The sequence below is a fragment of the Bombus fervidus genome, chromosome 9, assembly GCF_041682495.2.
Source record: "Bombus fervidus isolate BK054 chromosome 9, iyBomFerv1, whole genome shotgun sequence".
NCBI lineage: Eukaryota > Metazoa > Arthropoda > Insecta > Hymenoptera > Apidae > Bombus > Bombus fervidus.
Window position 1 is genome coordinate 10,555,487 of NC_091525.1, and position 25,400 is coordinate 10,580,886.

A 25,400-nucleotide genomic window follows, 5' to 3' on the forward strand; every position below is an offset into this window, starting at 1 on the left:
CGATATCCAATCGACTCTAAATAGAGACTGTGAAGCTAAATTGCCAGTAATAATTCTTCACCGCTTTTTACAATCTCTTAGATAAGTCCTATGAAGCCAAACAAAAGCAAATTACGTAACTCTAAATGTCCAGATAACTGGTCATTTTATCAGCAAAACTTACCCAATCCCTTACGAATCTTCGTCAAGCCACGCATTAAATTATTCGTCGAAGTGAAATTATTCTCAAAATATTTTTACTTCCTTTAAATCTCTCAACCCTGGAATACAATTAGTTAACGAAAACCTCCTTAACAGCGCGCAACCCTCCGTCAAGAGATACATTAAATTGTTCGTCAAAAACAAATTCATTTGTTACGACGATACTAAAAAATTCCGCCATTGATTTTCGATTGCTTTGAATCTGCCAACTCTAACTTTCGATTAGTCAACCAAAAACCTCGCTAACCCGTGGCAAACGCCCGTAACAATCAATAACAGATTCAATTATTCGACAGAATCTCTCGAGTCAGTTATCATCGCGACGGTAAAGAAATCCAGCGAGTTTTAATTTCGTCGAATTTCGTGCATCGCCGCTGCAGCAACTTCCACTTAACGAACAAGTAGATTAACCCAGAAGGAGAAACGATCCAAAGGAGAAATTACAAGGTGTGGTGGTAAATGACTGGCGTTTAACAGGCGAGCCGCGTCGATCACAGGCAAGAAAGACAACGAAACATGCAATCTCGTGGCTGTATCGCGGAAGGTGCACCGTCTGACTGGAAACACGAGGCCAGACAGAGCTTTCACGTAACTTGAACGTCGCATGCACTTATGTATCGTGCCTTGCGCTAACAATAACGAGAAACTGCAGCAGCTATACGTGTGCATCCCGCGCAAATGCGACCGTCTCGCGCTATTGTTTCGATGCACGGCCGCTTAGCCCCATCATACCTCCCCCCGTGAAACATTGTCCGCCGCTGGACGGAAAATGTAAATCTTTCGAATATACCGTGTGTTCAGCGCGGACCACGTCGTTCCGCTTTATTGCTGTTCGGCGGCGTGAAAAATTTCCGCGCAGCCAGGAAGCTCGGGAATATTTCTTCCTCTACGTGGCGATTCTTCTTGCAAAGTGGAAAATTGTAATTTCCATTTAAACGAGAATTTTTTTCTTTTTCTTTTTTTTTTTTTTTAATAGTAAGTGAAGCTGAAAATAGAGCTGTTAAGTTTTAATTAAACGTTGGGATCTTCATTTCGAAAGTGAAAATTAAATTAAATGTACAAATTGGAAGTGAAAATTGAACTTAACAGGTGTAAAATTATGTACGGAAATTGTTTGATGAGAAGATAGATTGCAAATGGACTTCTTATATTTTACGCGTGATAGTTCGTCTTCCGAAGACGATTACACTGCAATTTAGACTCAAATCTGATGGATTTGTTTTTTCTTTTATAATAGAACGATGGGCTCTTTAGGTCTTAATTCTGTTGGTCTCCGTATAAAACAAAATGGATATTATATTCGAATAGATATTATTAAAATATGCATAGTTTGAAATATCTCGTTTTAGTATCCGATGTAATTTTACTACCTTTCCGGTATTCCACACTTTTTATGAGTAAAGCGTTCGAAAAATGAAGATATCGAAAGAGATGCAAACATGCGAGGAAGAAACGAGGAGAACAGGATCGTTAAAAATATTTCTTTTCTTTCTTTCAAGCAAAAATATTTAACAAATATTTGCTACATATACTTGAACGGAGAAACAAGCTGCAAGAAGCAGATACCAAAGTTTATGTAAAATGACCGAAACCTAATCTAATGGCCAAGTATAAAGAGAATTAATCTAGTTACGAAAGTCTAACTAATTCCTAATTTGATATTTAATGCAGGAACACCCTGTATACGCTGAGAGTGGGTCAGTTTGTCCGTGCAACGCGACTATCTATGTTCACGAATGCATTATCCACAGTGCAGGCTAATTTCCTTGGTAATTTAATTGCAATTGCCCAGTGACGTTCATCGTATTTCAACGTTCACAGTATATTTACCGCTTAGAACGAACGAACGGTTTACGTGTGTCCTAATCGCGGATTATTATCATACGTATGGATACTGATATTACTATTTCAAAGGTGTCATAACTATCGGCAATGTATAAACATATCGGATCAAGTATCGGGCTACGATTTTAAACTCTATGGTAATAAACTATACGATAAATTTCACCGAGAGATTGCACAATTTTTAATTTAACGCTCGTTTGATTTAGTACTGGCGTCGTTGGACTTGGGTTAAGCAATTCGAAGCTTAGATAAAATTATTTAATTTCAGAAAGATACTTTGTACGTAGCTATAGTTTTGTACGAGGTATTTATACTGAAAATCCAGGAATAATAGAAATAATTTTATACAAAATATTTATGTTCGATATGTTATAGAAGAGAAATATAAAATAATTTTATTCTCCACGCTATAATTTTAGTGAGAAATAGAAGTAAAAAGTTGAAAAATATCGATATCCAAAAACTTTCCGCACAGCCTTAACAGAGCTTCTTTATTTTAAGTCGAACTATGATTTTAAATTCATGTAATTTTATTTACATATGCTTTGCGATACGCGAACGAATTTTGAAATTTCTAATTGTTACATACGCGATTAACATAAATCGTTATCATGTGGAACAAAGGTAAATGTTGCTCTTGTGTTTTTCATAACAAATGGAAAACTGCATTATGTAGAACGAACAGTGAATAATAAGTAATGAAAGAATAAAGAGTAAGCTGATCTGTCTGAATAATAGCGAGGAATGGACTATGCTGCATATAGCATGGAAGATTATATATTCAACATCCGTAATGAGAAAAGTCTTGGCTGGAACGATGCCTTCTCCATTTTCGATGTGCGCCAGAGGTTTCACTCGAATCTTTTTCATACGTGTTGCACAGACTGATGCATAGCAAATGCTACACGATCGAAAAGAAAGCAATCTCATACATATCGTGCATAGAAGGAAAAATATCATTTCCTTCTATCGAGTATTAAAGAATAAAATAAATAATACAAAAAGATCTTTTTAACACTGATAAATACAAATATAAGGGAAACTTACGTTTATTAAAAAATTATATAGCAATTTGACTAATACAGTGTACGGTAAACTTCACAAATTCTAATGTCCTATATCCTCCACAATTTACTGTCCATTACTATTGTTGAAAAAATTAACACGCTCAATATGGATTTGAATTACCATCTGTACGATCAAATAATTCTGACGATTCCACGTTGAAGATTAAAATTCACGACGCGATTACTTCGATCCACTCCATTGCGAAATATCGTTCGATTCTCAAAAGTTAGTATTAAACATCCAAAATACAACGAAGCGAGATATAAAATTTAAAAGAAGCAGGAATCGATAGGTAAAGGGTAAAAAACGAGGAACGATCGTTTTCCATGATTTCCCGTCTCAAAGCACATTTTATTTCCGAGAACTGGGACTGCACAACTATCGCGAATCAATAATTAGTAAATAGTACAGGAACAAGACACAGATAGAAATGATTAATACTTTATTAATCGTTCTTACTTTTTCTTCGACAACTTCGTTTTGCAAGCCATAAAACAATTAAATACGTGGAACGTTGTTCCTCCTCTAACGGACCAACATATTGAAACTGAACTTTCTCAACGAAGCTGTCTACTTTGCGACATTCCTTCGCTTTTTCCCTCTTACTCTTCCATTATGCATTCTGTACACGATTCGAGAAGCTGGTTTACTAAATGAACTCTTGCGTTCGGTGGATGACAGTCGCTTTGAACAGCAAGATCGACAACCCTCAATCTCTCCGTAGAGGAGCATCGTCCAATTACTAGGTCCGCATTCATAAATGGATGTTGCATCTTCCTGAGACGCTTTGTGCGCCGTGAACGGGACAGGCGTGTTTACACCGAAATTTCAGTACAGCCGGATCTCTCTGACCTGTTTAGTCGAAATCTATTACGGAATGCATCGACGCGCACACGAGTGCACCCTCGAAATTGATTTACGAACGAAGGCTTGTCGGCCTGCTCGACCTTCGTGTCCTGACGCCACTGATCGATGTGCGAAATCGCGTTGTAACAGCGTCAGAACGTATATATATATACACATATGCCCTATTATACACACGTCTTCCACCACGTGTACTTTTACCCCTCTCGTGACATTTAGTGACTTTCCTACAATTTCTATTATTACTTGGCTGCGGAGCTTTATGCAAATTCGTACGTTTGGCGAACGCAATAAAAGAAACTGAAGTTCGTACGAAGATTCGTTTGATTTTCTTAAATGCCAGCCGAGTACTATACTCGAGTGATACGATAGATTTTGCTACGTTACGTTTCGTATAAACGCATAAATATCCGCAGTAATTGCATATTTTACGTCGCGATGCGTTGTTAATTTTCTTTACAATTTTTATTACTAGTTTTTTTCGTACTTTAAACGCACGTGTAACTTTCCATTTATATTTCGTATTTGCGTGCACTGTTTGCCTTGTCGATAATTCGTGTCAATAATTTATTCGTTGTTTTATACTGTATATAGCGTATTTATATTTTATAGACATACCTATATTCTACATTTCTGCCGCGTTCTAAATTACAGTACAGTCTTGATCGATTACCTGCGATTACAAAATCCATTTAAATTACAACTCGAATCTAGAAGTTGCGAGACTGCTTTTTCACTTCGGGATATCGATGCGTGAACTTTGTAGATATTCCTATAAAATATAAAATATCAACGACTTTCTCTTCGCCCCTTAGTTTCTATCAACCCTCGCAATCTTCCCTTTCGTATCAGCTGTTATACATATAATTCATTTACCAAAAGTTTCGACAGCTAACGAAGTAGTTAAAAAAAAGTAATCGAACAGGATCCTCCGGCAATACAATTTGGGGCTAGGTTCGCATCTTCGGACTTTCTCCAACCCTAACAGAAAGGCTTATTACTTAAAGTACTCGCGTTACCGCTCCATTGTTTCCGAAAAAGCCCGCATCATCAGCTTAATTCATCTCGACCTCATTAAGTGACGCTCGAGCGGCCGTTCGTTCTGATAAATCTTCAGATCCGATAACATCGTCGGCAGAAGGCGTAGAAAGTTCAGCCACGTCCCGTGAAAGTTCTCAAGTTGAGCGAACCGCCGGTGTTGCGAAACAATTTCGTGGGAGAAGTTCGCCCTCGACCGACCGGCTCGATCCCAGTTTGATGCCCCGATTTCTGCGTGGGCAGCTGTGCGATTACACGCAGGCCTTGTAATTCTGCGCTTCACCGAATTTACGAGTTTGCATGGAACTCGTCTCTTCCAAAAGCTCGCAACGAAGAGGTTTCGTAACACGTATATAGAGTGCGGATTGGCTCGGTTTAATAGTCGATACCGATATTCGTAGTAAGAAATGTTTGCGTTCTTCCATGTAGAGTCTCTTTCGATAAATACGTTTTAAATATCGGAGTTGTTTCTTTATGCAAATTCAAATTTTTACGAACGTGATTAAAGAGACAGAGTTTAAGCAACGATTCGTTTCATTCGCTAAATATTATAATCAAACCGTGCATATTTATGCGAATTTTTGTGGTTATAACCGAAAATGATGAAACCTAAACAGAATTTTGTTTCTCCTATCAAATATTATAACGAGCGCTGTACTTTGGATATTTTGTTCATTTTTGCATATTACGCGTATCTTCTCTACCACTTTTGGTATTTTATAAATTTTGCATATAAAATTCCAGATAAAATTTTGATTGGTATTGATCGTGCGATTTTTTTTCCTTTTTTTCTTTTTTTTGGGAGGGGGGATTGTTCTGGATAGTAATAAAAGGATATATCTGGGTCGTCTTGTACATTTCAACTAATATTATCAGTAATAGTTTGTCACAGGTCTTGAGTAATTGATATTGGGTTGAGTGGTAAGTTCGTTTGTCTTTCATTAATGTAAGCATTTCAGAAACTATAAAAATTATTGAAAAACTGTAAAGATACATGTATCTGAAGTTTTTGATGAACGATATACAGTGTATAAACATCTTGTCAGCACATAAGTACATTAAAGTCCAATATTCTTACACGCGTTTAACTAATTGGACAGCGGCCAGATGAAAGTCAGACACGCTCGTAATGGCCCAGCTTTTGCTCCTAAAAAGTTCATTGGTTATAACAATTTCCCATTCTACGCGAATAAGTTAAACATTGCACAAAATAATACTCGATCAAACTGCACGCAACAATTGTAAATTCATCGCCACGCCTCTTCAAGCTATTAAAACCAAACGAGACAATGCACAATGAAGGCGAATCATGCTGACAATTACAAGAAAGAACAAAGGTATCCAATCCCCTCATCGACTTCGTGGTACGTGCTTACTCTTCCAAACAAGCTTAAAGTAAAAGAAAATTAACCCTTTGAGTATTAAATACCATGGGCATCGACGTTCCTTTTAAAAAATAAAAAAAAATAAATAAAAAGAGGTGTATTTGTTGTGGCTACTATAATATTTTGCATGGCGTACAGGATAATTCTGACCCACTAAAGATCACGACGATATCTACCTGTGTGAAATATTATATAAAAGTTACATAAACGCAACGTTATCAACAAACTCGTATATATCGTCTTGTCATGGTACGATTGTAGAATGATAGAGACACTTTACAGAACTACGTATATTAGAAATAAAAGGAATATTTTTCACGGTCTAAAGAAGGAACAGTTTATCTCACGATGTTACACGACATCTCAATTTTTTTCAAACTTCAACAAACCGTGGAATCGTCTCTGGAAGAAGAAATATGAATTCTCTTTCATAAGCAGAATATTAAGGGAAAAAAAGCTAAGGAAACTCGTTTGGCCACACATTTATCGACTCTTTCGTGCCACTTTCGCACCAAGAATATACACGATATATATGCATTCATAACTTATAACAACACTGGCTAAAAGCGCTCGGAGTACTCAAAAGATTAAACGAGATATCTAAAGGGGGTCGAGAAAAAGAAGGATAAAAGAAAATCGTCCGACTGGTGACTAGCTAATTACCGACGTTTATCACACGACAGATGCCACTCGACAAAGCGTGTTCACCTGATACAGAGGTATATACTCGACGTAATCGAACCTGTCCCCACGCCTGGACAAGTATCGATCTAGGGGACGGCAGCAACACCACAGGCAGTACGTAAAACAGGGCATTTGGCGGAAGGCACGTCCCTCGCTATGCGACGCACCCGAGGCAGGAACAACAATAACAACAACACCACAACTACGTGGCTCCGCGAAACGCCGACTGATCGAGAATCTCGGTCACGGATCAGAATTCAAACGGCGCGGCGTCAGCCGATGCCAGCCGAACAGTATTTTTGTCTGCCGTGACATTGACTTTCCTCGGGACAGCGTCCAACTAGCCACAGAATAACGCACCACGATGCTAAAGAACTGCGTACGACGATGATCGACCAACAATGTGAACCAATGTCGATACGACACCCTCAGGTTGCGACATTTGGGTGAAATGACATTTCAAGCGACCGTTGGACAGTTCCCAAAGAATTGGAGTTGATTTAGCAATGGTAAAGGTACGACGAAGAATTAGTAGGAATTTAATTGTAGAGAGAATAGGTCTAGTAGAGAAAGATAGAGAGAGAGAGAGAGAGAAAGAGTACTCGCTGCATGTGTTCGACGGAGGTTGCATCGATGGATGTTGAGAGCGTGAGGAGTTTGAGGAATCGAGGCTTTTTAACCTTAGCGCCATCAGAATTCCTGAAATAGTAGATCTCAGATTTTTTGGTTTGGTGGCTAGCAAAAATATAAAGAACAAAGCAGATGCTTTTGACGAAATTTAATGTTGGCTCTTATTAACCCTGCTACGAGCCTCGAATTTTATATATTTCAATCTTGCCATTGTAACAAACAAAAGGAATTTGCGATATGTTTCAAGAAGGTCTCAGAAAAACGAAACGAGTCAAGACTTTATCGTATTTTGTTCAAACGCAACATACGTTTTAACGTGTGAAAAATATAATCGAGTTAAAAATGATAGGAACGACGTAGTCGAGCTGTTAGGTTTCTTTGATCGAATCCTCATCATCACAGGATAACTACTCATTTGCGTGTCTTATTTAAGAAAAACATCGATACCTCGTCTCGCTCTATTTTCCCCTAAAAGAACCTTCGTACCTCTTACTCGAACATTCTCCAATATCTTCTCTGAAGAAACCATATCGTCGATCGATTACTGTTACGACCGTTCGCGGAGAGACGCGGTCGCGAGGAAAACGCGTCAGCAAGAGGTGTAAATTCTCGCTACGATTCGGCTAATCGACGCCGCGAAATAGTCGTTCCCCGTGTTTCGATTAGGATAACAGGGGTGGTTAATTGAAATTAACACTGTGTTAACAGGTTAATATGATGTATATATTCAACAATGGATTACACAATATTATGAGCGTCACAAGTATTTGACGATGAGTACAGCTTATGCGTTACAGAAAATGTGACCCGATTTGACGATATCTCTCGATGAGATAGTTAGACTTTACAAACGGATTGATTTGAAGATAGAACCGTGGTAGACTTATTGACTGTTCGGACGACGAAAATGGACTCCTCGGTTACAGATTTCGAATGAGACTGACCGGTTAGAGTGTTCGATTGAGACTGACCTCCTTAGACCGATTCTTTGTCTTTCGGGGAGACGACCCCCCATATGCTCGGATCACGCCATCGCACGCGCCGACGATCACGTAGGCCGACTTCTTCGTTAGAAAATAACGGTCCGAGATCGACGGTTCCAGAACTCGTTAATTGGTGATAAATATGCGCTCATCGATACAATGTATATTTTTCGTCGGGCAGATAAGAGGATGTATCTGCGACGCTGGAGGGCCGCGAGCGACGGTTGGAAATACGATCTCTAAAAAGCCTCGTGGCGTAACAATTACAATCCCATTTATAAATCAAGCTTTCTGCCATATTCGTATCACAGTGATTTGTACTCGTACACCGAGTACAATTCAAGTTTTGACCTAAATCTTTAAAATGACCAAATTGCTCCGACCAATTCTTCAATCGCAAAGAAAATAGATCCAATTAATAATTCTAAAGCCAAACCCACCAGCGCTATTTAAAAACACCATTAATCATCCAATATTCTACCACAGAACTCGAGTATTCTCTACTCCACGACCCTGTATACCATCGATTTCCGTATTTCGAATCCCTGGAAACTGGAGAACCGAAGCTAGAGCCAATCGCGTCGACGAGTCTTCTCTACTTCCGTTAACGAGAAGCTTTCACGCGTTCGATCGTGCCACCGTACACCGTGTACCGACATTTTTTCAGCAGTTTCTCCTCCCCCTTTTCCCTTTTTTCATTCTTTTGCCCGTCCGATAAAACGCCGCAGAGAAATTTGGCGCGGCGCGTATCGATGTCCAATCGCTCGATGAAAACCGGATTTTCCAACGACCAGCGTGGAAAAGTGATATGTACAGGACATTAGTGTCTTTGAGCGAGGGGGTGCAATAGCGGCGTTAATTGGCGCCTGGCAATCAGCTTTAATTAAAATCGCTTTTTGCCATCGTCTCGAGCAAAAACGAATCGACGTCCCTATGGCGCGTTATCCAAGAGATTCGACTCGATGGCAAAATATTTCGCGTCGATCGGGAACAAAAATCAATTGCTTCGACATATCGATATTAAATGGTGTTCGATATGTTTGCTGATTACAGCACGTTGTAAATGCCGACCTTTTTTGCCATCTGATGTTTATAATTTACGTACGATGTATACGTATATGGTATTGGGTGAACGATGGCAACTTATGTACAGCCAGAATCTGAATTTGAATTGCATGATTACTGGCTATCGCAAAGATTTCGACAAAATATGAATAATTTATTGTTTGCGTGACAAACTTTTCTCTCGTCTGTACCAACATTTCCGTAGAATAGTGCTCAATTACTATTCTTTCATATATCGATAAACAAATATGACGTTTCATTTAAATAAAGATAGTCTTCTTATAGAATGTACGATAATTTTTCTGAATTGTCGAATATAGTTACATTATGTACTGGCTGCATATGTTTCGCAAAAGTATATAAACAATCAATTATCCTTTATATTAATAAACCTCGATATTCAGCGATACCACATCGAACGCTTATTGTATGCTTAAGATACTAACTTTATTCATAGCACAGCATACCAATTTCTTTTATCAAATACATATATGTTTGCAATAAAAGTATCTCGTGCACTGTTACATACATTCTCAGAATGGTTTCAAATTTGGCCGATATAATCATGACTCATTACGTTTAAATAAACATAATCGTCTTATAGAGTGTATTTTTCTGAATTATTGCATATAGTTATCACATTATGTACTGGCTACACTTGTTTCATAGAAATATATAAACGATCAATTATCCTTTATATTAACAAACCTCGATATTCAGCGACACCATAACGAGCACTTATCGTATGCTTAACATACTAGTTTTATCCATAGCATAGCGTACTAATCTTCTTTATCAAATACGTATACGTTCGCGATAAAAATATCGTGTAACTTCTACATGCTTCTTTCCAGTGCGGTTTCAAATTCGACCAATGCGATCGTGACAGTCGTGTTTCATTGCGGGACTTATGAAACCTCAAAATTTTTCGTAAAAACACATACGACGTGTACGTAAAAGTTCCCCTAACTATGGTAAGCGTTCGAATGCCTTCGTGAGCCAGCGTATACGCGATTCGAATACTGTACGTGGCGTTGAAAAACGAATGAACCGAGAGCCATCGTCATCGCCATCGAGAAAATACAATGGACCCGTTGAAATTTCATTAGGCGGGCAAACGTATCTATAATGTCGTTACAATGAAACGTAATTGACTGTCGTAACGCTGTTCGCATAAGCGTGCACATATATACGCGATGTCGGTCGCCGGTATATAAATAGTTGCTGAAAGGAGCAGCACATTTTCGTGCGTAACACAGCAACCGTAAACGTCGACTGTTTTGCGTAATAAGAGCCGTTAGGTTAACCGCCATTGACGAACCATTTCCGACTATTGAATAACCGTACCACGATCTCCCACTGGCTGTTCAAGGTCATCCATCATCCTCTCCCGGGAGTAGGAATGCTTCGGCCACGACGCACTGAATTTAAATGACGATCTCGATTCTGACCGAGAGGATCCAATGGAATGGTAACATTGAGCTACTTTGCGTACCTCGCATACTTCCAATCCTGCTAGCGAATAAATTTCTCAAAATTTGGCTGCGATCGATCGAAATGAATCGGGACACGGTAACAAACGTTTCGAAGATTCGCCTTTCCTCTGAAATCATTAGGTTTTCTACTTTCCCTTCTTATCGGTTAATTTCGTTCAAGAAATGAGAAATTCTTTCTCTTCCGTTTTATTTCGCCTTCGAGAGAGAAGAAAAATCGAGGTCGAGTACGAGCGGAACACTGCAGCCCAACAATGCGTTATATAATAATAATTTTTCCCTCGTTTCGTAGGAATAAAATGCACGCTATTTCCTTTCTCAGAAGGGGAAGTGAGATACGTAGTTGAAGAAAGGAGAAAAAACACGCGATCGGGGACTACCTTGAAATTACGAATCTTTTTATACCGATAAACGTGAGAAACTCAAGATCCCAAAGCGTAATTGGGACTGCTGGGAAAAATTTCCTAAACAGACTGCACGATTATCTAAAGTTACAGATCTGAACGATCGTTTCGAGTTCTAATTATTTCATAATACTGTAACAAATACGAAACGCGCAACTGTTATTAGAGTTAGACGTGAGAAACAACGAGGCGCCAGTTATTTCTCGAATACGAAATCCGATGTCATTCACATCTTTCAATTTTGGACACGACTGCATTTACATACATATATTACACGCACCAATAGATGTTCGAAATTTTGCCAAAAAAATTGCCTGCAAAAATATCAACGACGAGTTCGTTCTAAACTCACATTCGTTTCGTTCTGTATACAAATTCTTGCGCCTGAAAAATATATTACTCGTAAAAACAACAAAAAAAAAAAGAGAGAGAGAAAAAAAGGGAAAGAAACACGATCTAGGAATAAATCTGAGTTTCGACAGGTTTCTGAAAGGCGTTTATGGCCGTAGAGCGACCGATGGAAACCGAAATAAAACGTGACGCAATAAAACGTCGCGGGTACGCTCTCAAGGCTTCGTACAGATGTTCACTTTCATTTTCGCCGAGGACCCTGAAATTTCTATCCAAATAGTACGTCCTAAATCTTGCCTCGAGCTTGGCATCAACAAACGATATATACGCGCAAGGTGTCCGATTCCGATGTAAAAATAGACTAATCCCAGGATTTATATCGAAAACAATAAAAAGGAATTTAAATGTCGCCGAGAAGGCATTAGCAAAGTAAACAGATCAAGATTATCAAGGCTATATTTATACGTAACCTTAACCTATTAACCCTTTCGATAAATCAATAACCGGTGTGCCAAAACAAACGTAATATCGTTACACAGATTCTTCGATTTATCGTTAATGGAAAAGAATTTGCAACTTCTGAAGAATGCGCGAAAGTACGTTCGTGTTCACGAGTCTTGTCGAGATTAAAGATGTGTCCAACGGGTTCAAAATAATAATAATAATAGAAAGAAATAGATAAAAGGATGGACGAAAAAATTACAAGCGACCCGGCAGAAATATCGGCAACTCCGTCAGTAGATTTCTTTCGCGAAATTCTAACGAGCCCCTCGTACCACTTGGCGCGTTCGATTTTGTGCGATTCGACGCAGCTTCCGATCGTAAAATCCATTTATAGCTCGAAATGGGTCACCCTGTGCGTTCCAATCTTCGCGACATTCGACTTCATCTTTTCTCGTCGAAGGATGGAAAAGTGTCTCTCTTGAAAGATGCAGCAACATTCTATAATAGAAGAATATCACTGGTCGGAAATGTTTTCATTTGGCGTTGACAGTGGAATACGAATAAGTTACAGCAGCCTAAACGAGTAAATTAATAACGCTACTCGATGTCTCTTTACTCTACAATTACGCTCTAAACCCAAGCGATAAAGGACTCTCCGTCTGCTGCAATCCACCTCGTAAATAATCTAAGGAAAACAATCGAGAGATGAACTTCAGAGAGGAAGCCAAACATTTAGAATCTCTCTAGGCTGATAACGAGAAAACAGCCGGCACACTGTCTCAAAGCTCCACTTAATATCCATCTTTACCATCGTCATCGCCATCTTCCTCCGGTCTTTAACTCAAAGAAAGAGGCCGAAAGACGAAGCAACAACGAACAAAGGCTACGAGTAAAAAGAAGAAGAAGGAAAAGGCAGGCTGAAAGAAAGGGCAAGAAAGCAGCATAACGAACTGTTTGCCTCCTTCCTACCCCTTTATTACGATTCGCGGCTGAGATTCATTTTTACGAAGGCAAGGGGGGCTCTTCCTGTGCTGGTCGTTTCGCTGCTCAAAGCGTTCTTCGTCGTCGTCTAGCCGAGCGTTTCGCTCGCTTCGTCGGATACGCTTATACCGGAGACTATCGGATCGATATGGAGACGTCGGCGCTGGAAATATGGAAATTCGGCCCGGGCCAGACTGGATGGCCTGTGTGGCAAGAAATAAATGTAAATTCGACGTCGGCCAGGCGCACCGGGGGCAGGGCTGGAATTAATTTCGCGTGCATACCGCTCTCGACTCGTAGAAGCCTATTTCGTTTCGTAGATGACGAATCAACATGGTAGCTCTGTGTGACTCATTGTCAGCCGACAAGGAGCAGCAGTCAGGACGACGACTGGAATTCGTGATTCGTTTTGCCTACACGCAACTCCCGTCACGCCAATTATTTTCCCCCGAGCCAATTGTTCAGAGTGTTACGGCTCTTCAGTTTTTCGGCAAGCAATTACGGATAGGGCGATCGTTTCGCGAGTGTTGGTCGATGAGGATCTTGCTTAAGTTAAGAGTAACTGTCTGCGAGTCTAAAAATAAACTTTGCAGTTTCGAACTAAACTTGGAAGACGCATAAATCAGATATAGGGAAATTTTATTTTCCTTTCTTATATTAGTTGGAAATGAACCGTTTTTGAGTTTGGTATTTTTACTTTACAAGTAGATTAGGATAAAACAGAGTTTCGAGTAAAGTAACGAATAATTTGGATTTTGATCTGAGCTTTCTTTTCTCTTCTTTCTTTTTTTCTTTTTCTCTTTTTTTCACCACGAATTTTATATACGTTGTACTGTAAATAGATAAAACTCGCGTAACAATGTTCGCTCTCACAACTGTCATGGTTTCGTGAAAACGAATTGAATTCCAGCAATCCAATTTTGGTCTAAGGTAAAACAGACATACTATGGGACAAGCTACCGCAAACGTTGATTCCGAGAATAATATTGTTTGTTCGTATTGCACGCGTGTCTTCCCGTGTAAAATCTGAGAACCGTAGAAAACCTGAGTTTCCGCAAGGACAAATTGTGCTTTGACCTGAAACCACAAATGAGACAATTACATGCACACGGCATTATCCGTTTCCACCGCTGAACCGCAGATGCAAATAGAACAACCGCAAATGAAGCAACGTCTTGCATTACCGTGAAAAGACATGTCTTCGTTTGTCACCTCCGTGAGATGTACTTGCCTCTCGCTCGACCAGGAAAACGAATACATATTTTATTATGTTGCGCAGAAAGTTTTCAGCGTTTTCCGTCGTATTACGAGATCGTGACGCGCGCATGTCATTCAGCTTGATTTATCGTTTTTATCTTATGTTAAAGTTTTCCTGAATTTCCAACACATTCGAGAAATTCCAAATTATTACGAATATCATGAACTGAATAGTAATCCTGAAAGTTGGTAGGATTAAATGACACAATCATCCAATTGTCGCAAGAATGCGTTGACTACTAACGCTATGACGGTCGATGACGCGACGCTAACGCCATATGTGTAACTATTAACACGCGATTTACATACGTGTTTATTTATATAATCATATACTTCTTTAATTATTTACCACACTTAGCCCTTTACTTTCAAACAACGTATTTCGTTAATTAACGAAAGTGAAAGTAGCACTGAAAACTAGCCACAGTCGTCATAGTGTTCGTATCTCTTAGTACTTAATATTGTTTGAACAAATTATTCGGAATTCTTTTATAAATACTTCTTTCAGATACTAGAAATTAGTTCAAACTTCATGGAACTGTACAACGCTTCATATTCCGTTGTAATTACTATTTTAAAATCTACGAAGCTTCTAACTTTGTTAAAATGGAAAGGCACGATTGAAGAACACGCAAGGAAGATACAAAGAAACACACGACCCAAGACTTTTTTTTCTCTAAGCCTTTCTCCTTGTTAACGCACGATAAATTACTCGTCACGCACGTTCGTAAATCGCCACGATTACGCAAACTGCCTTGCAATGGAAGATATCGAAAAAAAAGTGCATCGCGCAGCTTATGACGGAATAAAACAGAGACGCTGGCAAACATGGAGATCCAAAACGGAAGAAAGGCAAACGATCATAAACGAGAGGCGTCATCAACGCGGCAGGCGTCAAACGGAAGCATACGCCGGCCGATAACAGCGTCGTATAAATAGCTATTATTTTCCAGCCACGTGGCTTTACGTAGCGTGACGATCGTCCGTTGCGACGCGTTCGAGGGTGCGTTCGATGGCGATGGATCATGGATCACGCGTCGATCGCTTCGCGTGCGCTCGGCCAAACCCTCCGACAAATGTGTCACGTGGCTGCAATCGGTATCAATTATCGCGTGTGGTCGTGCCGCTCGTCGAACTGAAACGCACGTTCCCATTGCTTTTCGCTTGGCGTCATTCGCATTTCCCATGCAAAATTGGATTTTCACGGCGGATCGAGAGTTTTGTAACACTGTTCTCCTGCAGCGGGGATTAGTTTGGTCAAATTTGATTCAAGGAGCGGAGAGTTCGATCCTGGCATTCGTGGGATTCTCGTTCGTTTGTTTGATCTTTTGGAAGATCGTTGCTTTGATCTCGCGAGAGACGCGTCGTCTACTATAAAAATCGGTGTGCTACAAGATTGTTTGTATTCGATATTGCATGTTCGTTTTTTGAGGATAGTAGACTTCTGTTCATTTTTATCGTCGCAGATGTTTCTTGATACAATGATAAGTATTTATTAAAAGAAGAGAGAGAGAGAATGGTGTTCGACCGTTCGCGGAGAGACGCGATCGCAAGGAAGCGCGTCAGTAAATTCCTGTTACGGTTATACGATCGACGCCACGAAATGATCGATCTCCTATTTCGTTTAGAATAATAGAGGTGGTTGAATTAATTCTAACACTGAGATAACAGGTTATAATTTACACTTTATTGCAATAACTTGTAGACAAGATGGTTACGCTCGGCATAGATATAAGTTAACTAGATGATCTAAGGTTGATAAACTAGTGCAGAGATGTTGCTAGTGCTGAGTCAAAGATGTAAACCCAATCCAGAGATGACAGATCTATAGTCGATGAATCAGTGAATTTCGGTGACGATGCTGTCGTCAGGAAAAAAAAGAGGAAAACTCTTGCTGGATGATAGTCGCCCCAGCACTGGTCGCTTAGGGATAGAAATCCCTGGAAAAACCTACGTTTCCCTACTGTTTACCTGATGGAGCAATAACCGTAAAGAACATCTTGACCTGAAGGTATTTTATACCATTTAACAGCCTTGACGGTAAAATCTTCCTTAGGATTATTGAGGTCCGACTAATTCTAATTGCACAGCTAATGATCGCCTCGACCGAGGGATGGTCCTGGGTTACATAAAGAGTCACCGGACGTAACAAATGGTATGAGAGGAAAATACCGGAGATGAAGGACGCTGAGAATTTTTAGCAAAAAAATAATACTAGTTTCACTACCGCTATCGGTACAATTGTATTTTTCTATCTCTTTTTTATTTCGATACGAGCACTCGATGTTGATATAAGCAACTCAGCGAGCAGCACAGTAAATCAAACATTGTAACGCAACTTCCAGGTTTTTCGATTAATTTTTAGTAAAAATAATATATAATTCCTGAAGATAATACCAAGTAAACTAACGTAATACTATAACAAGTATAATACAGTATAAGTGTCTTTATATATACAGAATGACTTACAAATACTAGCGCGTATTTAAAGAGCCCATGAATATTCTTGTAAGCCAGGAATATAGGATATTTCCAGCTACAGGATATTTTCAAACTTCGTTATAAATTATGCAATAGTATTTACATAAAAATTCACTTCAATACGAGTTACTGAACCGTGTCTCGAGGCGGCAGGCGCGAGAAAAGCATCTCGACGTCTGAAACAACTGAAAAATACCACGATGTACCTAGGCAATATGTCGATTACCGTTTCTGTGCATCGTGTATGCAAGCTGCGGCAACGTGCATCCGGCTCGTCGCACGTGCACTACCGTTACGAACGATACGACAAAACTTCAGCAGCCGTGCCACCAGGAAACACGGCACAACTGACCATCCTTTTCTTTCTTTCCTCACTGACGGTTGAACAAGCGATTGCTAATGTCGGATACACGAGACGCAATTTATTCACGAGCAAGAAACTAGTTCCTCGTGCGAATATACATAGGATGCGTTTGGAAGAGCTACGGGCTAAAGAAATGGACAAATTTGGGGATGTATGGTTCTCATGTTTAACATTCCTGAGTCTGCGGTGCGCACGAGTTATCTGAAAAGGACTGAATGTGTTTTGTGTGCGAGCGTAGACGTGAGAAAATTTTTTACTATGGAAATTTGCATATGTTGTACAGATCTTTTATAGGCGCAAACGTAGTGGACATTCAAACACGAATTTGATCTTTCTAATGGAGATATTGTCATAGAATTTTTTGAAACGAACTGCAGAATATGAATCTTATGGAAGAGCGGAAATTAACGAGGTTCTAAGGACTCAGGCCCGCGTTAAATTCCTTTGAAGAAAATCGTGACATATTAAAAATAAAAAAGAATATCGTTTTACCTAAGAGTACCAAGGGGTTAATTTCTTGGCGGAAGATTAACAAGTAATTTTTCTCATCGTAGAGTGGAATAATTTGTTCGTCATTTAATATCGATATACGTAACGGACGATTAAAAATCTTGATAAAATATTTAAGAAACGCGTATAGTATTTCGATGCGAATTTTTTGCCGTCATATCGAATTTACTTTCGCGATTGAAGATCTCAAAAAAGAAGAAAGAAAAAGGAGGAGATATGATATGGAATGGAAAAATGATAGGTTAAATATTTTACTACTTAGGAAGAAGTATACGTGGTTTCGAGTTTATCGTGAAAGCATTGCGCCGTGCTTAAAATATTCACGCTACAGTATGTACGTATATCCAACTTTCAAGCAGATTAGCGCGTTTGATACCTAAGGAGAAAAGTAAATATTTTAACGAAATATTAAATCCAAGCGAAGACACGATATGAAATTCGAGAAGAATCGTATTATCAAATTATCGATTCTGCCATATTTTGCTATAACTTTTGCTCGATTTCTCTCGTTAACGCAATTTTCAATTTTAGATATTATAATACCCGGATTAAAGCTAAAGAATTATCTATGATAAAACTCTCAATATTTATGCAATTTCGTATTTTTACACATATAATAGAATATTTTATATATTCTCGCCTATTATCTGTATATTATGTTGTACAATTTTCCATAAATGCATAAAAATGCGCAGTTAATATCGCATATAATATCCAACGCAAATTAGGGGGAACGTTAAACCATAAAATGACCTCCTGATAAAACCGTAACGCACATAAACTTTCAATCCCATAGTCTCTAAAATATACTTACAAATATTTATAATAAAATTTATTTTCATATATCACAATCGTATCTTGCAATTTTCCTATCTTGCGCAATTCCATGGAAAGTACAGGATAGTTAATAGCTCGAACAGCAGCCCTGATTGAACTTAGTCCGGAAACGTTGCGCTGGTAGGAAAGCGAGGGAAGCACTGGCCTCATCGAGTATACATCATCCATCACCCATCTACATCCCCATTCGGGGCACGTAGGCTGTTATTTGCTTGGGACCGAAGCGTGTTCTCGTTAGGTACACCGGAAAATGGCTCACGAAATTTCGGACACCATCTATCTAGCTTTCTTCCTCTCTTCGTGCTAATATCGCCAGCAATATTATAGCACAACGATGGAGTGAGACGACAAAGCGAGGATGAAACCGCATGAAACGGTCGTAAGCTTCTTTTCTATTCTCGTGGAGTCGCCGCCGTGGGTGTCACAAGCGGCCAATTTCCGGATTCATTTCCAAAGCACCGCGATTATATCGCATTATGTCATAGCCTCTTACCATAAAGAGATCGCAGGGGAAAAAAAGCGATAACTTACATTTTCCGCTGTTTATACAGGGGTAATTTTAATTCCCCACCGAGGGGTGATTTAATGCGCGCCGTTCGCAGTCGCAGGTTCATTTCAACCTGTTACTAACTATGCGCAGTGCCTCTATGCAGGAAAATATTTGAACGCTTGGTACTGAGAGAAAAACATTTTCATATTTCGTTAAAAGCGTAACGATACTTGTTGTATGATTTAAAATAAATCTGAAAGTATATACAGGAGTTACGAGATATTTATTGCAAATATTAATTTCGCAGAGGACAGACGAGTGTGTAAAATTTATTAAAATTATAGTATAATGTGTAGGAATTAATATATGAATTCGAGGCATACGTACAATTATATATTCAGAACGCGCATCCTTAATTTTCCGGAACACGTATTTCGCATACACGTGTTTCTGTATAGCGTTCTTCTACTACTAAACATTTTACCAAAGTTGAGAACAGTATGTGGAATTAATAAATATAATTTCTCGTTTCAGTTCTATATCACAATTTTTCCAAAATCTTTCAACCTCTTCACAGATTTGGACAAAGCGATTCAAAGATTATAAACGACGTTAATTCCACTAAATTCAAAGCCATAGATTCTACAAGCTATCCAACAAACCACTGGTCCAAAGTATTTGCATCTCATTCGTCTTCGTATTACTCAATGGCCTGAACTTGTTCCAATGAAATTACGCAACGGGTTAGGTCCATTCACCCTAACCAATATAACTAAAACGATTTCCGTCGGAATTATAAAATCTCAAATCCAACTAACCGCGAGCGCAATCTGTCATGCGATATAAATAATAATATAAATATATATTCGTATAATTGTATATTTCTATCTGGCAAACAAAATTCCTTGACCAATCGTTCCACGACCACGAAATGTCCAAGAACGCAAGACCAAGCCACGAGATCGAAGAGAACGCATCACCGCGAGAAAAAAGGAATTCGACCGCGAGAAGGAGGCAGAACGAGGACGACAAGGTCATCAGGTTCCGCTGCGACTTTCCTTCGACGCAGGTTAGGGTGATGCTGGCCAGAGGATGGACGCAGGTAATGGAATGTCCTGTGTTGGCGTAACGACCATAACGAGCCGAGGGTGGGAACGAATCACGACCGCGTATATCCCCTTAAGGGCTTTTCACCGCTCAGATGAAACGACTTTAGAAAAAAGGAAAAGAAACGACAAAACATTGAAGAGCGACGATTATGCGAAAATCCTCATTGTTCGACAGAATGATCGCGTGTCACCCTTCGCAGATTGCCAACGCGAAACTTGTGGTATGGGAAAACGGATTTAACTGTGATTTAAACGTATTATGGGGTTGAAATTGTTGGAAGTCCTTAGCGAGTAAACTCGGAGCTTGTTTCTTTTAAAAGGTCTGCTAAGTTTGCTTTTAGTAGTTGAAATGTTGGTGAAAAGTAATTAAAAGTTTCTTTCTAGCAGGGGAAAGCTTAAGATGACAAACTAGAACGAAAATGTATAAATATCAATTTTTCGATTAAATTATTTATAATTCCGCAAAGTTTGCGGAGTTTTTTTTTAGAAATTTTCCAACTAAAAAGCAACGCGACTATATCGAAATTTTCTTAAAAACTTACCGAGAGAGTTTTAATCTTCTACGTTATGTACACGTATCTTTTTAACTTTGTTTGTTCGTCGTAGTATTATTAATTCTTAAACATGCAAATGAAGAGAGATTTTACGTAATTACGTTTCCTTTTTCTCTTGAACAAAGTTACGAATGGAGACAGTTCAATCGCGATAATGTTGAAATAAATGGTAAGTGTAAATGCTTTCGGAATCGCTGTATTCTGTAAATAAATCGATAAATCCAAACTTTATCAACCAGATGAACAAGCTAACCAAATACGAATTTACAAACCAAATTAGCGATGTAACGAGGTCGAAATAATCGACCGATTAAATTAGTAATTCACGCGATGCGGATAAATCACACGTGAATATGTTCGGCTAATTAGAGAACAAAGCGTAACGTTTGCGATTAACGAAATCGAAGTTACGCAAGAGGACAAAATACGAAAAAGGTATTCGCGTTACAGCTCCCAGAAGCAGGAAGCAGTTTATTATTCGACACAATTCGCGTAATCATATCCACGAATAAATTGTACTTCCTGACACTAATACGTCGACGAGTGAGCCTCCCACGCGAATCCTTTAATCTTTTCAAGGTAATAGAGCCCAACGATCAGAACTGGCACCTTTGGTGGTGCGAGATCAACGACGTTCGCCAGGCCTTGGACCTGAAGCTCGCTTCTTATCAAAAGATCCCACACTTCCGGAATCATTACGAATTGACACGGAAGAATTACCTATACAGAAACTTGAAACGATACAAGAAATTGTTACTCAAGTCGAATAAGATAGACGAAGCTGAACTTTGCGATGGTATGCCGCTGACTTTCGAACTACCAAACGATTATAGGCTATTCGCGGAGGAGTATCACAGGCAACCTGGTTCCACGTGGATCGTGAAACCTGCAGGAAGATCGCAGGGCAAAGGTATGTTGCTATGAATAGACTGCGGATTTTTATTTTATACTTACGCAACTGAACGACTTTAGAAATTAAAGATACTTCTTGTACGTTTAGTATCACAGATACTTATGCTTATTATACTCTATTATCCTATAGTATTCGCGTGACGCCGACTTGCTCAAAATTGAGATTGTAGGCTATTATAAATATTCCTATGGTTTATTAAAAGGAGTCGATTCAAACTTAAGCTTCGAGAGATTAAAAAGAAACACTGCCAACATAAACTCTAGAAAATCCACCCTATACAACGTTTCTAACTAAAAGTCCCAATAATCCAGCAAATTGCAACGGAGCGAATCGACATCAAGAATAAAAGAATCACAGATAAATTCACAATCACGACTTCGACCTATCCAATAACAAATTGTTCCTAACCAAATATCCAGCAAATTCCACTCTCACATTATTGGACATTCCGAACGAAATAGTTACGGATAAATTCACAATTAAACGGTGGATCTCCGTGCATTTTTGAGAGATCTAAGCTTCCGAAGATGTACAAAACGCGCCTGGTACGTAAGAATATGTACAATATCCAAAATAGAGTACCTATTGCGACGTTTAATAGATGAAACAAAATCTCAATTCCTTTAGTTATATGTATAATAATATAAGTTTGCATAAACATTCGCAGTCTATTCATAATCAGCGCAGCAGGTAAATTCACCACCGATATAGCGAATGAAACAAATCTATAGAGCCGTCACGTTTAAATTAACAGGTATCTTCCTGTTCAGGAAGCTGAAGGACCTATCGGAGTGGCGTAGCAAAGAATTCGGCCAGCAAGTGGAAATACCACCGGTGGAGACTTTCATCGTGCAGAAATACGTAGAGAATCCTTACCTCCTGGCAGGTTGGTTCTCCAGAACGATACTCCTCGGCATTCAGCCGCTTATCGCCAGCGAAGAATGGCTCTTGTCGGGGAGAACACCTCGATACATTTGAAAAGGGGGTGGCGGGGATAGCCAGCGGCTGAAACCTTTCCGTGAACCTTTGTTCGCTAGCGTCGCCGAAAGGAGGAGGCTTGAATGTCGAACCGTTGAAAAGCACTTTCTTCGATGGTCTTAAGACGGCTGTGGATACCAGCCAGAGAGTTAGACGATCATCCCTCCGTGTATTTGTAAACGTCCCGATGATTTCAGGCAGAAAATTCGATCTACGTATCTACACCCTGGTAACCTCATTTTGCCCTCTGAAAGTTTGGCTGGCTAGAGAGGGTTTCGCACGGCTGTCGGGCGAGCTGTTCGATCTGGAGAACATAGACGACAGCAGGGTGCATCTCACTAATATGGCGATACAGCTGAAGATACACGATGATGACGATAAGAAGGGCGAATTGAAAAGAGGGTGCAAATGGGCGTTGATGAATGTTAGAGAGTATTTGACCGCGAGACACGGGGTGGCTGCGGTAGAAGCTCTGTTCCAACGAATTGCCGGTTAGTTCGAACATCCACACCGATTACTAAATTATTAGAAACGGTATTACCGTGGTGACGCAACGAACCGGAGGAAGTTAAAGCAGGATGACATTTACGAGCACTTGTCCTACCATACATTTTTCCTATGGACGTACAATATTCGGTTTTTCCTTTCTATTATCCCAATGTCTAAGTTTACTAACGGGGAAGCACCGTAATGGAGTCCAATAGCCTTGGAGTCTGCGGAACTCCTCCTATTGGATCGAGGTAGACCAGCGTGAAAGTTTTAGCTAGTATAAATTCAACGCTACGCCGAACCCTCCCCTAGAGTGGCTTACAGAGTGGCGCGCAATGTTCGTAAAGACTTGCTCCACGCAAAAAGAAAGATTGGCTTACTGACGTGTCCATTAACAGTTTCTGACCAAACTCTGCCCTTCTGCTTCCCTTCCTTCCTCGTAGCTTCAAACTTCGCATTACTGATAAAAGCATTATTATTCCTATAACGATATATCAAATGCTATCAGAAGTGCAAGTCCAACTAAAAAGGCCATAAAGAAAATCGCTCAGAACGGATCTCTCCGCCCTCGTCCAATCTTCCGCTCATCGATATTCCCCAACCTCCAGCTCCCCAAGCAGAGTAATATAAAAAAAAAGAAAAAAAAACACGAAAGCTGGCCCAATACCAATATCTCGCCTACAATGCCCGAAAACAGCGTTTCGCTTCTCGATTTATTAGCCTCTCCCCATAAAACCATTTATCGATCCCACAGGCGTGATAATGGCCAGCTTGCTGGCGGTGCAGTCGGTGATCATGCAGGGAAAGAACTCGTTCGAGCTGTACGGTTACGATATACTTCTCGACGAGGATCTGACGCCGTGGTTGCTCGAGGTGAACGCCTCGCCAGCGCTGACCGGCACGGACAGCGAGGATTATCGGCTCAAGTTCGATCTCCTCGACGACACGCTCAACGTGCTCGACTTCGAGGGCCGTTTCACCGGCAGAGAGACCAGAATCGGTGGTTTCGATCTACTGTGGAACGATGGTCCGGTGTGGACTTACTGTCCCAATCCATCTGTTTGCGGCGAGCCACCCACCGATCTTAAGAAACTGAATATTTTCCTTGGAGCACGGAATGATAGAGTCGAACAGCTGCGCCAACTCAGACAGTGTTTGGAAGAGAAAAGGAACAAGGTGCAGAGCGATCGTGTCGGGATGCGTCGATGATGAACGAATTGGAGATTTTCAACGTCTCTTCTCAATATCTACTCTTTCTTATAACACAGTATCGAAGATATTAAAATGTTATACGTGGCTTATACTTCCACGAGTTTTCCAGCGGAAAAATAGAAACTAAATTTAGGGTTTAAACATTTTGGTTGTAACGAAGTTTGTTCAAGCCCTAAATTTTGTTGCGAAGGAGTAAAAGAGTAGACGTTCTTAATAGTTAGTCAGTTTTAATAGTCGAATGTTCAATTTTTTAAATATAAATTACATTACTTGCAAACATTAAAATATTGGATGAATCGCTGCTATCGTGAAAGAACATCTGCATCATTGTTCCTCTAGATGTGTTCTTCTGCATATGTATATCATTTTCTAGGAAAGAAATGTATTTAGGCTACGCTCATCTTCATCTTTCATTTTCACCGTTTTATGACACGAGACGTTTGTATTCGCAATTTGTTAAAATTCAGCGAAACGCTCCGTAGGAAGTTATGTTTTAAAGATAAACTTCATGCTTTAACGAGGGTTTACATTGTAGCAAGTAGAGCAGTGCAAATTAATACCGATTTCAATGTAAATTTCTCCAGGATATTCATATTTGAAAATATATATATATATATATATATTCGTATGTGAAGGTTCTGGCAAAGATTCGTAGAGGAGCAGCAAGCAGCAATAATTCTTGTTCAGCATTGTCAGCTACGATACAGACAGAAACTTCGCTGCTTTGTTAGCTTAATAGCAAATGACAGCGGTAATTCACGCAATTCATA

At 39.6% G+C, this 25,400-nt stretch overlaps 2 protein-coding genes across 11 annotated transcripts in view; one reads left to right on the plus strand and one right to left on the minus strand.

Moving 5' to 3' along the window:
• Efa6 (Exchange factor for Arf 6) overlaps window positions 1-25,400 on the minus strand; it is an 82,104-nt gene that overhangs the window by 32,613 nt on the left and 24,091 nt on the right. For 2 of the 10 annotated variants that reach the window (XM_072010979.1, XM_072010973.1), the window contains exon 1: window positions 7,110-7,323. The exons of 7 other annotated variants lie outside the window; for them this stretch is intronic. In XM_072010979.1, coding sequence (XP_071867080.1) covers window positions 7,110-7,217 — 108 coding nt within the window. In that variant the 5' untranslated portion in view covers window positions 7,218-7,323. Of the gene's footprint in view, window positions 1-7,109; window positions 7,324-25,400 lie in introns of those variants that run through there. One more of the 10 variants, XM_072010974.1, reaches the window with a different exon arrangement.
• Window positions 20,307-24,648, plus strand: LOC139991083 (probable tubulin polyglutamylase TTLL9). Its single transcript, XM_072010898.1, has 5 exons — window positions 20,307-20,477; window positions 21,489-21,948; window positions 22,706-22,837; window positions 23,127-23,420; window positions 24,173-24,648. Exons 1-5 carry the CDS (start codon window positions 20,307-20,309, stop codon window positions 24,625-24,627), a joined length of 1,512 nt encoding a protein of 503 aa, XP_071866999.1. The 3' UTR covers window positions 24,628-24,648.